Below are 17,189 nucleotides of genomic sequence, written 5' to 3'. Positions count from 1 at the left end.
TATTGGAATTATTATACCAGCATATTTAAAAGCAAGTACAATTCATCACAGAACGATTTCCATTAGCATCATTAACACCTCTGTACCCCATGTCCTTGGGGGCGTATTGCAGTTGCTTTTCATCCTTTTTTTATTAAACATGTATGTAAGGCTTTGAGTATGGAAGGGTAGAGTTTGAATTAGGATTTGAACACTTGACCTCCTGTACCGTTGATACAGTACTACAGTGAGCTGTAAAACTCGCCAGCAACTCCCACAACAGTGCTCTGCCAAGCCTTAATGGGTCCCAGTTGCGTGTCTGTATGGGTACACGTTGTGCTGTGTGCTCAGAACATTGATTATAAGCATTACCCCAAACTCCATCCTGCATATTTTCTGCAAATTACTTTTTATTGAAGATAATTTAGCCTTTTTATTTCATTAACCAGCACAGCAGACAAAAAGAAAACAAGCTTATTTTACAGCAGGCTGCCCTGCTCTTAGGAGAAGTGAAAGTAACAAAAAGTAATTAATGTAATGCAGACTCATCTATTAACAAAAAACTCATCTATTAACAACAAAACAGCATACCTTAAATTGAAATTCAATTTACCCTAGGTGCGGAAGTTCTTTGGTTGAGCTGTGTACGAAAAAACAGCTTCCCTTAAATTGAAATTCAATTTAAGCTAGGACGTGCAAGATTTTTGTTTGTGCTGTGTACTTCTGCTCCACGGTTTATTTAAATATATTTTATTTGATCTGTGCAAGCACAACGTTTAGGGGTTATTTAGGGGTCTCTACAACATTTCGTTTTTGGGTTGTACAGTGAAAACACGATTGTATTTATTGAATGTATTATATAGTTAATTAATTAAATTATACATGTGAAAATTATTATTTGTTTTAAATATGCATCTATGGTCTCCCTATATATTAATTTGAACAACTTCCATTGTTGAAATATTTATTGTTGTTGTTCACGTTTTGTTTCAAATGTTTTGTGAATTAAAAAAAACAAAAACAACAAAGATCAATTTAAAAAAAAATACATAGTGTATAGTATTGTATCTCAGTTAACGCAGGCAGGCGCATCTCACAGGGCGAGGCAATCTGCACACAGACGGAGGGCGGGCGAGAACCCGGGACCTCTCGCACCAAAGCATAGCGCAGATACCGCTGTACAAAAAAGCCAGCTCCTTTGCAAGGAGGGTATATCAGGCTTATGTTGCCCTGTATGATGCACCTGCCTGCGTTGACCTGTTTTGCTACATTGGTGTCAGAAGTGGACACAGGTACTCCGACACGCACTCGTCAGACTGTAGCCTGGTGAGCAAGTTCGGGGCCGACTTGAGGCTGGCAGGGGAGAGTGTAGCATGCGCAGGGGAAGGCAACAGCAGGGCTGGTATGTGATGTAATCACACACAAAGCATAGCGCCGATACCGCTGTACAAAAGAGCAGGCTCATTTGCAAGGAGCGTATATCGGGCTTATGTCTTCGTGTGTGATTACATCACCTATTAGAATCTACAGTATACTCCCCAATTCTTCTGTTCCCAGACAGCCAGCAGTTAAAGGTTCAGGATTTTAGAAACACAGATGGTCCAAAAAGGTACTCTCTCATTCCCTTTGTGGGGGTAACCTGAGTAATCTGATGACTAAAATGTTCCTTATTAACAAAAAAAGTATCATCGCAGGTTAGTCACTGTTCTACCAAGTAGTAACACATATACATGCGTCATCGATACTGGGGGTCATAAACAAGATAGAGGACAGTATTTGTGTCAAAAACATTACATGAAAGAATTACGCTGTATTCCCTATTGATAGCCATAAAAGGGTCTATTTCGTTTGTTACATTACTTTGAAGACCAAACTGAGAATTAGAATGTAATTTTAACATTCAACTCACCAAAAAGTACTACAAATGTGATAGTATTGCATATATAGAATTGAATTTGATCACAAACAGTGACACTACACGTGGAATGAACATATCAAAAAACAATATTTGAGAAATAGCAAAATTCATCTACTAACAAGAGATGGATTTAACCAACGATCAGATTCTTAATATAGCAGCCTGGTGAAACAACACATGCTGTATCAGTCAGGAAGAGGGGACCCTTTCTCACGTTCTCTCCCCTGGCCCAATCATAATACTCGGTAAAAACAACATTCCACTTTGTAATTGAGCTCCTCATAGTTTAGAAATGCATAACACCTGTTGCAGAAAAGTTAAAATAAACCAAATGAAAAGTATCTGTGCAGAAACATGTCTCACTTAGCCAGCTTTACAGAGTGTACATAGTAACTTCTAAAAAAAAAATAGGAAGCCCAGTGTGTAAAATGAATGCACCTGTCAGAGAATGAGTACTAAAAAATATATTTTATTAGGAGGGGGATAAGGGGAGTGCTACAGACCTCTATATCTGCTCAACAGAACTGAACTCGCTACCTGACCTATTCCAAATTCTATATTTGAAATAAATATATTGGTTTCTAATGACAAACGTAGGAAGGGATGTATATCAGAGTGTAATATAAATGATACAACTGTCCATACAGCAATATGTTTATATTCTATTTCCAGGGCTTAATCAGTTAATGTTTTAAATCATACCTATAAAAATCAGAGGACTCCAGACTGCTCCCAGCCCCTTTAAAGGTTCTTTTGATGACCTTGAAAACTCTTAGATAAAATACTGAAAAATACACTGCTCAGCCATCATTTGGCTTAGAGCTAGGCTTAGACATTCATTATGAAAAGCACATACTTAGTAAAATACATCTATGGTGTTTATGTATTAATTTACTTAAGAGACATGTCCTGTTTTCAAGACTAGCCTGTGATCAAAGGAAATTTCAAATACAGTATACATTTGTTCATGAACAGGCACAGTACAAAGCACACCCAGTGCATGGCCATGCACACATTCAGAATAAGCAGACAGACTAGGTCAATGCTGTTAGAGACTGCAGTACAGCGAACGAGAAGCAGGATCAACGACAGCACACTGAACTCTCTGTGCTCCTCTTGAACTCGTCTTGATCCAAAATACGAGACGGCATTACAATACCAGAGCCCAGCCAAGTTCACAATGTCATCTCAAATATAGCAGCTCCGGAGCAAAGGCTACCAGCCCAGGCTCGGCGTTATGCAAGAGAAGGAAGCATTCTGAAAGCCTGCAGGAAGTCTGAGGAGACAGCGTTCTGGGCAGGCCTGGCTTGGAATCTGTGTGAACCTCAGCTCGTACTAGGAAGCACAGCCATGGGGGCCAAGTTCAACAGCAAACCAGGGACTGCACTCTCCCTCCCCAACACAGTGGGCTGCTGTCCAGGACTCCATGTACCTGACTGAGTGTAGATAAGTACAAGCACGACTGAGCTGACCTTGGGGCTGCCTCGCTGGCCGATCATGTCAAAGAGCTCTTGTTATTTCTCGCGGGGGACTGTAGGCTCAGGGACAGGAATGATGTACAGAGGAGGCATCTGTACTGTGCTCTATATACAGAATTATTGTAGCGTTATCTAAATTTACCTCATTAGCTAACAAGTGCCAAACTGTATCATTAACCAGGACCTAAACAGATCTTTAGAAAGAGCAAGTCAAGAATTTACAACATTGTAAGCAGATCAAGTTCAAGTTACAGTTAAAAAAAAAGTGCTCTCATTAGCTGAAAGGGAATATGTCACAGAGACCAGCAGTCATCACTGCAGCACCATGGCTTGTGCTGTCTGCTTCCAATTCCATGAGGCTTTCCAGGGTTCAGTCAACGTTTTACTGCATTCTGCATGGTGTGTTAATAACCACTAGACACTGTTTATGACACACGCACACACACAGCCCTTTAAACCAGTGGTTACAAAGTGATTTTAAACAGAAATGAGTCACGTCTTTGTAGCTCTCTAATTTATTTGTCAAATGATGAGTGTTTGATACTGCATGATACACACAGATCCTGACACACCCATTAGAGCGGTTCCAGAGTGTAATCCACACAGCAGCACAGTGATATCTTTGTATTTGAATATTCTTTGGCTGATCCATTATCTAGAGTTATATAAAGCATGCACTTTGCTCTCCCATAATTTTGCACCCTTGTTTGGATTTTTGCAATCTGAGCTGCAGTTTAAGAGACATGTGTTTAAAATTAGAATAAGCTAATGAGGCATTATTATCTGGTCACTACCTGCCGCAGTACTAACAGAGTACTAACAGACTGTTCAAGCAGGGTTTGAGCATGCTTACAAGTCAGCACATTACATTTCACTTCTTGTGTGTCAATCCAGGGCCTCATAGTGTCTATGCAGCAAGCTCACGTGTTGCAACCATGTTGTGTTAATCAAAGCAAAGTGGATATAGATCTGCTAATTAGGTCCCCTCCCTGGTAATTCATGTATGCTTTGTAGACCACAACTGGAGGTAAATGACACCTTTAGCTCCCCCACCTACCCTCATGACAGATTAAATATCACTGGCTCTAAGGCGTACAAGATGAAAAGGGGAAAACCACAGAACTATAAAAATCACACCCAGATTCTTTGACTGGCTTAGCAGCAAACAGCCTGCTTGTATTCAATGTCCGCAAGCAAGATATCGACAGAGACCTCAAGTCAAAAAACCTGTCTAATTTCATTAGGAGTATGTGTTTTACCAGTGCTGCTGTATATCATATGAGTTAGTGAAGAATGTGCTAATTGAAAGAGCAGGGGCATTGTAAGGCATCCACAAACACAGGCTGGCAGTCATTATAAAATGGACTGCTTGAGAAAAGCAGGGATCTGATATGGAAACATGTGCAGCTCCCCATTCTGCAGACAGCATTCAAAATGCTTATATATATAAATGTTTTAATTCATTAACCACGCAAACGCCTTCAAGTAACACTGGAACAGGAAGGGTTGCTGTCTCCTTTTTCAAAATAATCCCAATTGATTTGACATTTTTCATTAACATTTTTGTCGGGGGCCATTATTAAACTGAGGAATGCAGTCTAACACATTCCATGCATATTCACAGGAGTAGAGCACAGATATATGGATAAGAACTTGTCTTGTACTAGATCTATGTCAACCCATACAGTAGTCTACAGTAGTGGCCAAAACTATAGCCTACTAACTATACTTTATCAGTTTTGTTTTTCCTATTGGGCTATCTTTGAAAGCCGGATCACACTTTACATTAAGTGTCCCTAATTACTGTGTATTTACACAGTTGTTACTTACAGTAGTAAATACATGTGTACTTACACATCATTACAATGTTGTTATGCACAGTTACAATGTACTTCATCTTTTTACATGATATATGTTAGTACACAATTGTATCAGAAAAAGGTTAGTTAGGGTTATATCATACAAAAAGATTTACACATTAAGTACATAGTAACTATGCATAATAACATTGTAATTATATGTAAGAACACATGTATTTGCTAAGCAACTTCTATGTAAATGCACAGTAATTAGACACTTAATGCCGCTATAAGGATGACATTTTTTCCCAGCCTTAGTCTATCAGCTGCCTACAGTACATTAGCACTGTACAGTATGTAGAGCAGAAGATGGCTGCTGTCAAGAACATGGATGGAGACTGCCACAGTGCACCTCTAACCTACGCAGCTGCCTCAGATTAGAGGAGGCATCTCATTGCTGCTTTGTAGGCACCAGGAAACAACGTCAATTAGAGTGACGTTAAAGCTCCTGGAGGGACGAGGAAAACCGTGCAGACACATGCTTCACTATAGTGCCTGGTGGCCTTTAACCGTCTAGTCGTCAAATAACATCAACTGGCACACTGGCAGGTGGCACGAGGCCAGCCATCACTCTGCAAAACGCTGACCGAAATGCTGAATTGACACGGTCTCTCACAATAGAGTCCTTTTAGTTCGCCATTGTGGAAGAATGCCAACGGACGCACTGTTGTTTGGTTGCTTCCGAGGTAACACCCTGAACAGTGACACCCCCCCCCCCCCCCACACAAACACACACACCCCACCCCGCCCCTGAAGAGGCATCTGCACACTAAACACTGCACGCAAGACAATAAGCCAGTAATTTTCTGCTGAAGAATTGAAAGGTCAACAGGATTTTATGAGCAAACAAACAACAACCCCTGCAAAAGCACTAATGGCCTCCTATGAAGTTTCCCACCTAATTGCTAAATGTAAAAAGCCACACACAGAGTGAGAAACGCTCTTTCTTCCTGCAGCGGTAGCCATGTGTTGCATTATGCAAGGGCTGCTATGATGGGAAAAATCATTGGACTGAAAGCAAAAGTTCTGGAAGTGGCGCTGCATGTTGTTTTCACACATTGTGTTATACACAGGGAAGCTCTGGCTTCCAAGAAGCTGGAACTTAATTGCGTCCTGCAAACCGTAATAAAAAGTGAACTTTCTTACGTCTCGCTCCAAGAATTCAAGATTGTTTTCAATGTTATGTAGGGAAATGGGATCAGAATACGAGTTGATGGCTATCTCGAGGAAAAATCCTGATGCGTTTCTTTGAGTTGAAAGATAAACTGTGCTTGTTCCTTCTTGACACTGGATCCCCTTATGCAGAACACCTGCATGATTCAAAGTGGCTTTCAAACCTAACGCATTTAGCAGACATTTTTGAGAAACTGAATGTGCTGAATGTTTCACTCCAAGGTCCCAACACCAACATTCTGCATTTGAACGACAAAATTCATGGCTTCCGGAAGAAACTTGAGCGCTGGAAGGAGCGACTGGAAGAAGGTAATGTGGAAATGATTCCAGTGTTGTCAGAGTTTCTTCAGGATAATGAGCTTGAAACGGTTAAACCAATAATTGCTCGTCATCTCACAGGCCCGGAGAGCCACTTTAAAAAATATTTTGAGGATTTGACTCTCGATAACTGGATTCAACAGCCATTTGTAACCGCCTCTGCCAGCAATCTGCCGCCTGAGGCAGATGAAGCCCTCTAAGACTTGTCAAGTGACCAGTCACTGAAAACACTCTTTGCTTTGACCCAACTGAGTGAGCTGTGGCTGTCAGATGCTGTGGAGTATCCAGTATTATCCTCAGCTGCAATTCATGTCTTAATTCCTTTTGCATCTACCTACTTATGCGAAACAGCCTGTTCTGTCCTAGTTTGCATCAAAAGCAAACAACGTACAAGGGGACCTCCGAATAGCTCTCAAGCATCCAGCACAGGATGGAACTGCTCTGCTCCAAAAAACAGGCACACCCATCGCACTAATTACGGTAATCAATATCTCATTTAAAGATTACATTACAATATACTTATATGGATGTCTATTTGAACCTGCGATGCGCTACTATTTGTAATATTTAGTGAGAATGGGGTGTTGGATTTTTTTGTACTAGATAAATGTACTTGTGTGGGGTGTTGGGGTGGTGTAAGCTACTACAGACAGGAAGTAGGGGGGCAAACTCTAAAAGGTTCGAGAGCCACTGCTCTAAAGGACCTGAATCGCTCCTTTTCCCACTTTTACACAGATATTTGTACACCCCAATTTTTCATGCATATTAATCTTATTAAATGAAAAAATAAAGCAATCTTCTGCAATTTGTTGCATGGAAATAACCGAGACACACTGGTAGCCTTGTCCCTCCTGGCTGGCCTCCCTGCGTCCGCCACCCGTCCGCTCCAGCTCATCCAGAACTCTGCTGCCCGCCTGGTGTTCTCTCTGCCTCGCTTCGCCCACGCTACTCCACTACTCCGCTCGCTCCACTGGCTCCCGATCACCGCTCGCATCCAGTTCAAGACTCTTGTACTAGCCTACAGATGCCTTGACCAGTCTGCACCCAGCTACCTCCAGACCCTCATCTCTCCCTACACCCCCACTCGACCTCTCCGCTCCGCCTGCACTAGAAGACTAGCTCTACCACCGCTACGCTCCCCTGCCTCCAAAGCCCGCTCCTTCTCCACCCTTGCTCCGCAGTGGTGGAATGACCTTCCTACAGATGTCAGGACTGCCCAGTCCCTGACCACATTCCGGCGCCTCCTTAAGACTCACCTCTTCAAAGAGCACCTGTAGAACTCCTCTGTTTGTATCCTGGGACACTATCACCCTTCATGTAAATGTGCTTTATTTTGCTCTTATCAGCCCCTATTTTACTGAATTTAATCCTGTACTTCAGAATACTGTAATCTGCCAAGTTTTTAACCTGTAGTACTTTGTATTTAATCACATCCTGATGTAACTATCACTATTTAATCATATCCTGATGTAACTATCACTATTACCTGCTGTATTATTGAATTGTGGTTTGTCAAACTTGTACTTTGCTTGAACAAAAGTTATTGTATTTCTTGCTCTTATTGTATTACTTGTATTGTAACGCTTGAAATGTTTTTGCTTACGATTGTAAGTCGCCCTGGATAAGGGCGTCTGCTAAGAAATAAATAATGATAATAATAATAATAATATATGAGCAATGCACTAGAAGGCTAAATGAGCCTTTTCTAATTCATTACTGGGCATGCTTACAGACAACACACGGAAAGCCTCCAGTACAAAATCACTCTGGCTGTGCGCAAACCACATGAAATGAGCAGACCCTTAGCATGCCTGGCATGTTTGTTTTTCTACAAAGGAGATTTCTGCTGAGACAACTGCATCAACATTATGATAAATGAACACGTCGCCTCTTCATTACCATCACCTTGTTGACACCTCTGCATCACAATGTCTTACAAGTAAAGGTAAACACAGTGCAGGAAACTTTCTACACACCTTTTGAATACAGTACATCCAAAAAAAAAAGAAACATATTTTTTTCAGCAGAAGAAAAAGGTGCTTTTCTTTTTAACCAGCACTCCATTTCTTTCTTTTTTTTAACGCTTTACACTCTATTTCCGCCTGTTTTTCACTGTTTTCATTTATGTATGTTTAACCACTGGATAGTTTGTACTGCATGCATGTAACATATCAAATGAAAGGCCACACAATTTGCTTTCATATTATGTAGACTCACCTCTTCAGACAGCACCTGTAGAACTCCTCTTTTCCCTCTGGACACTTTATCACTCTTCCTTAATGCGCTTTACTTGCACTTATCTGCTCCCTATTTTACTGCATTTAATCCTGTACTTTACAGAGTACTGTAATCTGCCACTAGTGTTATTCAATCTGTAGTGTTTTGCATTTAATCATATCCTGATGTAACTATCACTGACACTGTTATCTGCTCTGATATTGATTCGTATTTTGTAATAGTCTTGTACTTACTAGAACTGAAGTCATTGTATTTTATCTTGCTCTTAATTGTATTAATACTTGTACTGTGATTCTTGAAATTTATTTTTTGTTTATGACTGTAAGTCACCCTGGATAAGGGCGTCTGCTAAGAAATAAATGATAATAAAAAATAATAATATTATGTAAGTTGCAACAGGATCAGGCATACAATATGTGGTAGTTATGAGAATATATGTTAAAAAAAAAAAAAAACGTTTTTCCAAAATAATCATGTTTGGTCATTGCTATATATATATATATATATTGTAAACATAGATGGCTCAAAAAAAAAAAAAACACTGCACCATTGAACCTCAATATGAAATAAACTTTCCAACGATACCCCCCCTTTCAGTCTAGCGGCTACAATGACGGAGCAATATAACGAAACCTAAGCTGTGAACTCTGTCACATGATGAGGGGCTTAACTTCAGGCGATCGTAGTTCCGGCTAGGAGTACCGCGTACACACACTGAATACGTCTTTGGAAAGCCCAGAGTCTGTACTTTTAAAGGTAGGTGGCTTTTACGGTGCCTGAGTAATATGTGCGTTACCTTCGGTGTGCTGGTGCCCCAAAATGAATGGGGCTGAGTTAAAAGTTAAAGTGATAGCACAACTTTCATTTTTAAAATTTCAAAATCCAACTTTCATTTTTTTTTAAATTATTATTTGGAAGCTCTTTGTTTTCAAGTGAACCATCCTACATACAGTACCATATCATAATTTTCAGAGGAGTTTCACATCGCATTTTACCTTGAAGTGCAAAATCTGCATAACTCAACAGGCATTTAAAAAGGATAAATATACAAGACATACTCCTACCTCACTTTTTCTACTAAATTATTGCACTTTTTATATGAACAAAAATAAGCCTGAATCCTCAGTTTTATTTTAACAGGGTTACACTACCCTTTCAGTGTGACAGCTTGATCACCAGTCAGACTGTATATGTATATCTCTGTGTGTGGTGAGGTAGTCATAGCTGGCTGTGCAACATGGTTTTGTAACAGGAATCCGAACTTGCTTGTTTACACTGTAAAAACAAATTGTGCTAAAAACAACAGCGTTTAACCACAAGCACAAAAGTCTTGTGTCTAAACTCAACGACACAATCATTGCGAAAAACCAATTAAAACACAAATACAGAGCTGTTTACAGCACGCAAACCTCAAGTGAAATGGTACAATACAAGATATGTGGCACAAGTTCTGTGGGGTGCTAGAACACACCCAGTTTCAACTGTAACAACAGGGGTGGAAATAAGACTCCCACTGTTTGAGCCATTCCTAGTTTTACTATGAGTTTAATAAGACACACTTGAGCTTGTTGCCTATACACCGTGGCTACCCCAAATTAAAACCGGGAATGGGTGAAACTGCTATGCAACAGGAGTCTTATTTCCATGCCTGAACTAGTTTGCCCTAATATACTTTCAAATCACATGTTGATTAATCACAAATTAGGTATGGTCAAAGAACTTTTATTTTCTGGCACGCATAGCTGTTCAAACAAATGCAATTTTCTCATTCGAACTGGCGATACTTCTGTGAAGGTGGGTTAATAATGCAAGCTAGATAAATGAGAAGAAAGCTAGTCTTGGCAGAGCACTTTTTATAAATCACAAACTTTAATCTCTGTCAAATAACAAAGCTTGAAACGAAAAACACAGCTGGATGCACAACAGCATATTGAGCAATACTGGATAAGGGTGTCTGCTAAGAAATAGTTAGAAACGAGTAAAAAAAAAACAAGTAAAAAGAAATAGTTAGAAACTTTTTGGGTTTCTGCTATGAACTTACAGTATGGGTTGTGAAAAGGGCAAGGGGTCACCTGGCTGGAGATATTACAAATAATATCATTGCCAGAACTGAGTTATTATCAGGTGACCCATTACTGCAGTTAAATACTGGAAATGGGATTATTAAAATACAAACCAACACTGCCTAAAACGTGTTTGAAGGAAAAAAATGAACACATCCTTATTCAATCCCCTCACATAATTTACAAATGCCTATCACAAAGATAAATGCAAAGGGTAACACATTACAGTAAGTGTCTCTATTTACTGTGTATGTGCATAGTACTGTAGTTACTTAGTAAATGTATGTGTAATTACACACAATGTAACTGTGCTATTATGCACAGTTACAATGTACATCTTTCTTGACCCATATATGTAAGTACACAATTGTATCAGAAAAGAGTTAAGAGTTAGGGTTATATGGTGCAAAACAATTTACAGGTGGAGTACATTGTAGCTATGCATAACAACATTGTAATTATGTGTAAATCGGCAGGTATTTAACAAGTACTACTATGTAAAAACACAGTAATTTGAGACACTTAATATAAAGTGTTACCATGCAGGTATAACCAATGCTTGCACAGCATCTGAAATAAAAATGATGAAAAATGGTATTACAGGGCAGGACTGTGTTTCCCTCCTTTATTTAGAAGGAAATTAATAAGGCGCAGGGTTTATGGGTTACATTTCTGAGAATTAAATAACTAAATAAATAACTTGTTTTATATCATAAAAAGCAAAGTAAAGAGCAAAAAGTAGTAACGCCAAATGAAAAGTGGTGTTCATATTTCCAAAATGGAACAACATTGTGTACTGTACTTCACATTCTACAGTACACACGTTACCATTCGACTTTCTGAAAAGATATATCCATTTAAAAGACAGAACAGACGACAATTGTGATAGTCAATACATTCAAGTCATTTGAACTGCACGTTCTTATCAAATCAAACTCAGTAAATACATTATTATTATTATTATTATTATTATTATTATTATTATTATTATTATTATTATCGTTGTTGTTGTTGTTAGTACTATTGTTATTATTATCACCTTTACCAATGTCTAATGATGTTTCTGGTACTGCTCGTTCTCGAAGTACAGCGGCTCTACATGTCCACTACTGTATATGCACTCGCCCCTGTCCGACGACAGCCCCATTACTTTGTTTCACCTGTTTTCCTCAAGAAAACATTTATTTTATCTTTGTCCAGTTCAAGTACCCTTGTGACAGCGAAGGACAAATAAAATAGCCGATCCACTCAGGTCACACTCACACTCCTCCGCAAAATAATCAATCACGCCTCAGGTCAGAGTAGAAAAGCTTGCCCGTTTAGAAGCACGGTGCTGGGCATATAGTGCCCCAAAACAACTTAACGAGTAACAACTATGTGAAGCTTTTATAAAATATAGACTTGTATCAAAAACCGAGACAAGCTAATGCTGAGTCATATTATTACTATTGCTATAATTACTATTAATAAATACTACTACTACTAGTAATAATAATAACAACAACAACAACACAATACAATATAATACAATCACTTCACACCAACACAATTAAAAGGCTAAAACGATACCTACATGTTTTGTTTTTTTTTTATAAAGAGGCTGTTATGCAACTTTGTACACTATAGTGCTGAGGCGAAGACGGCTTTTTATAATCGATGACCCTGATGCAAACTTATTTTCACTTTCCTTTAAGTTTCTTTGATGATATATTAATTGACAGACGCTCGTATTTAGAGCAGTTGACCTGCATGCAACAGGTCCACGTAATAGTTCGTAAATGCCTTGTTCAAGAAGTCAACAATCCAGTTGGACTGAGCAAGTGCATTGCATCGACGTGCTTTTAAAACGCCTTTCAGCCTGTCATCCCCCCCCCCAAGACATAATAATAAAATATGAATATTATGCACATATATATATATATATATATATATATATATATATATATATATATATATATATATATATATATATATTAAATGCTGCCTACCTTTTCTTTTCTTGATCAGCTGTCATGTTTGTTTGTTTTTTAAAGACGCACCGGTTGAAATTAAGGCAAAAATGTATATATTTTTTTTCAGCAGTGGTTTGAAAAAAAAAAATCTATAAAACAAAAATAGCAACAATAAAAAGTAACGTGTTGTTTTTTTTCTTGTTTGTTTGTTTGTTCACACGCAACAGTCCGAGTCGTTATGCAGTTGTATTAAACTCTTCAAGAGCCGACTATACAGTCTCGGAACACTGCCGAGGATTGTACAGCCGCGCGTTCTTCAGTGAGAAGAAACCTCAAGGATGAAAGTTACAGTCAAGTGTTTCTTCCCAGCTCCCTTTAAAGTTACTTCTGCAGTTTCTATCGTGTCTGGGAAAGTTCCAGTCCTAGTCCCCGTCCACCCTTTCCTGCTCCCAGCGGCGCTGCTGAAGCTCTAAATCAATCTGAGCGGCGGGATTGGCGGACGCTGTCCGGCGCTCCTCCCTAAGCACACACACCAACCTTTTCAATACTGGATCTGTTACATATCAGGTCGGAGCAGTTTTAGCCGTCCAGTCAGAGGCGGGGCGTCCATACTGGTTCACCTCACTTGTATGAATGGCACTTTTCTATTGTATTTTCTGTTTGTTTGTTTCTTTCTTTGAATGCGCTGTTTTATGGTAGGTATTTTATCAGCAGTGAGTCTAAATTAATTTCCACCTGAAAGTTCAGTGGTAATCAACTGTATGAGATTCCTGATTGGCATATGAAAATGTTGAGGTTTCTAAACAGCTATAAGCCCTTGGAATAATAATAATACTATTGTAGGGGGCTCATGGGAAATTATTTAACATAAGGTATTGACATGCAGATTTTAGTGGGGGAAGATTATGTAACTTTACAGCTGGATCTAAAACTACCTTTGGAGAATGCAAACAAACTGGACAGTCAATCAGTTATTTTTACTCAAGCAGAAAGTGCAGGAGAATGTAGGAAACGGATTTTGCTATAAAACTGACCCCACTGTTGGGAAACAGCAGCTTTAAACATAAACTAGAACGCCTTTCGTAAATACTCTTAATAAACAAATGACGAAGGAGCATTGTGCAATGCAAGTAGCAGTGTAGCCTTTCTCTGCGCCCCTTGTTTGAACAGCACCCAGCCTAAGCAGCAGCACAGGCAAAGCTGCAAAGGGAAGTGCTGATGCACTTCAGTGCAAGTTCAACATGAGGCTTGGCCTCACGAGCTGTGCAGGATAGCGATCAGAATGAGGGCAGGAGGGCATGCTGGTGGTTAGGGTGAGTTAGTTTTCACTCAGTAACCACGAGCCACAGCACGCTGCATGACAGGCTGAAGTGCTGCAGCTTGGTTCTTAGAAATAATGAAGTGTCTGAGCTCTGAAAACTCAGCATTAAAGAAATTCAAATAATAATAATAAAAAAAGGCAGGTGGATTCACATACCTGCCTAATGTTCACTTAAAGTTATCCAGGATTTGTACTAATCAGGTACTGTGAAGCCAGCTGTATGAGACCTAAAGTGAGTATGACATAGTGCCTTATTTCATCTCTAAATGGCTTTCAGGTTTGCACTGGCAAATTGCATTGTGCTGCTAAAGAGACATCAGATCAAAATATGCCATTAGGGCTACAATCTATTAAGCGTTCATGCATGCGATATTGAAAATATTGGACTCATAATAAAAACATTCTATTGCTTTATATGGGGAAAAAATGGCATCCTCATATGAGGCTATCTTGCATTTGCGTCTTCCATATATGCCCACATACAGACTAGATGATCATTTTTTTCATCCGTCCCCATATGAGGTATATATATATATACTGTGTGGTCCAGTGGTTAAAGAAACAGGCTTGTAACCATAAGGTCCCCGGTTCAAATCCCACCTCAGCCACTGACTCATTGTGTGACCCTGAGCAAGTCACTTAACCTCCTTGTGCTCCGTCTTTTGGGTGAGACGTAGTTGTGACTCTGCAGCTGATGCGTAGTTCACACACCCTAGTCTCTGTAAGTTGCCTTGGTTAAAGGCGTCTGCTAAATAAGCAAATAATAATAATATATATATTAACAGCATTCCATCTCCCATCAGCCTCTAGGAATCCCAGTTGTGGTGTCTTCTATGAGAAATGTGATTACATGACTCTCTGTGACAGAGACAGAATGATTCTTGGTGATAAATCTCCCTGTGAGGGTGATCTATAAAGGGAAAAGAGTGCCCTGGACTGGATGGGCTGACAATTCATTCCCAGGGTTAGGTGGAAGCTGGCCACCTAGAAAGGGGATGGAGCTACGGTACACCAAGTCATCGTCCCTGAAGGGAAGCGATGTGGCAACTGTGGATTGGAGGAGAAACGGTTGCACTCGTTAACCAAGGGGATGTAGCAAGGTGATCTGTTCCTTTGTTATGGTTAAGGTCGAACCGCTAAAGGACAAGTGAAATGTAACCGTGAGTGTTTTGTTTGTTTGTTTCATCTAACTGTTGTATTTGTTATTTGTTAGATGGCTAAGACAATCTGGAGCTGTCGCTACAGGCCAGCACAAACCCGGATAACCAGCACTATTTTTCACGGATAAATTGTATTTGCACCACTAACAGCACTAACCCTGGACTTGGACTCATGTTTGTGTGTTGTGTGTGTGTTTAAATACAGTGCTTATTATTTCAGGACTGAACCCCATGTTTATTTAACTGAGCAGTACACATCGTTGGTTACTGCTAGTCCTTCATTTATTGTTTACTGTTGTCATCAGATTATTGGATTACAAATTAAAACCATCAGTTCATCAGTACTTTGTTGTCTGTCGTTATCTTGAAAACTGCATCACCTCTACACCTGCGCACTGCAACCCACATTGCCACACTCTCCCCTCAAATAAGCCCCACCAATTACCTCTCCTCATACGGATTCAGTTTTATGTCAAACTATAGATTTTTGCAGTACATCAAGTTATCTAAAAAGTATATATGAGAACATAATGATCGATTGTCAAGTCAGGTATATAAGTATCCCAATGATTCACTATCCGTAACATGGCATGGTAACCCATTGCATACGCTCACCACTCTGTGTAAAAAAGTGCCCCATACTCTCTCCTAAGTCTGTCTCTACTTCATTTCCAACTGTGTCCTCTGGTCCTAGTTTCTAAAGTATTGGCTGGGTATACATTTGTCAACTTGTTTTACAATTTTAAAGACATCAGTCAAGTTCTGTGCTCTAGGCTGAGCAGGTTAAATTCCCTTCATAGCACATTGGCGCAAAACTAGTTTTGGTTGATTAAAGAAGGGCTGTAATATGATCACTTACAGCAGACGCCATCATCAGCTTTGGCAACAAGGACTGCATTCACTCGAGGAAGACAGATATTCACAAGCTGATTACAGTGTTACAAAGACACGTTGTGCATGTGTGCATGCGTCCGTGTGCAAGTGCATGTACATACGTGTGTGCATGTGCATGTGCGTGTGCATGCGTCCATGTGTGTGTGTGCATGTACGTCTGCGTGCATGTGCATGTGTGCGCACTAGAAACAGCTACCGGTACCTTGTAAAACAGTTTCATTCACAGCTATTTCTTGACTATATTCAGGACTAAGACATTTTGGTTTTTTATTACATTCCATTTGACGGGCTGCATGCTGAGAGGTATTATGTTTATTTGAATTTCAAAGTACTGGTAAAGTTCAAAGCAATATTAAGTACCTATTTGAAACCCTCTGTTTCTGTTATACCCTTTAACATTTTTAAGAACATAGAATAACACATTTAAAAAAACAATGTGTATACCTTTTATTAGGCCAATATACTGCTTGTATTCTTACATGGTCTTTAATAAAAGGGAATTAAACCCATGTTTCTGGCTGCTAAGTTAAACATCTGAGATCCCATATTACATAGTATTTAACTCAATCTCTTTAAAAGTGGAGAGACATTTTCCTGTGCACAGGAATCGTTTTAAATGCAGTTGTTTCTTAGTTTTGTTGAAACACTAAACAGAGATCTTATATTTAAAATGATTGTGTTTTATTGTTTTAGATATGTGCAGCACCTAATATTGTAATTAAAATCCTTTAAAAAGGTTATTAAATACTAAGAGGTCACACCTAGCATTCATGGAGACAAACATCTTCCTCCCCCGCTAGTATAAAACCCTGACTTCATCTTCGATTTTGTTATCT

At 39.4% G+C, this 17,189-nt stretch overlaps 1 protein-coding gene across 2 annotated transcripts in view; it reads right to left on the bottom strand.

Annotated features, from left to right (window-relative positions):
* Positions 1-13,508, bottom strand: part of LOC117410553 (endothelial PAS domain-containing protein 1-like) — a 68,511-nt gene extending 55,003 nt beyond the window's left edge. For both annotated transcript variants that reach the window (XM_034017171.3, XM_034017172.2), the window contains exon 1: positions 13,015-13,508. In XM_034017171.3, the coding sequence (XP_033873062.1) occupies positions 13,015-13,040 (26 nt within the window). In that variant the 5' untranslated portion in view covers positions 13,041-13,508. The remainder of the gene's footprint in view (positions 1-13,014) is intronic.
* Positions 13,509-17,189: the final 3,681 nt, after the last annotated feature.

The sequence above is a fragment of the Acipenser ruthenus genome, chromosome 6, assembly GCF_902713425.1.
Source record: "Acipenser ruthenus chromosome 6, fAciRut3.2 maternal haplotype, whole genome shotgun sequence".
Classification (NCBI taxonomy): Eukaryota; Metazoa; Chordata; class Actinopteri; order Acipenseriformes; family Acipenseridae; genus Acipenser; species Acipenser ruthenus.
Note: the sequence above shows the minus strand (reverse complement) of the source record. Positions and strands in the feature narration are given on the sequence as shown.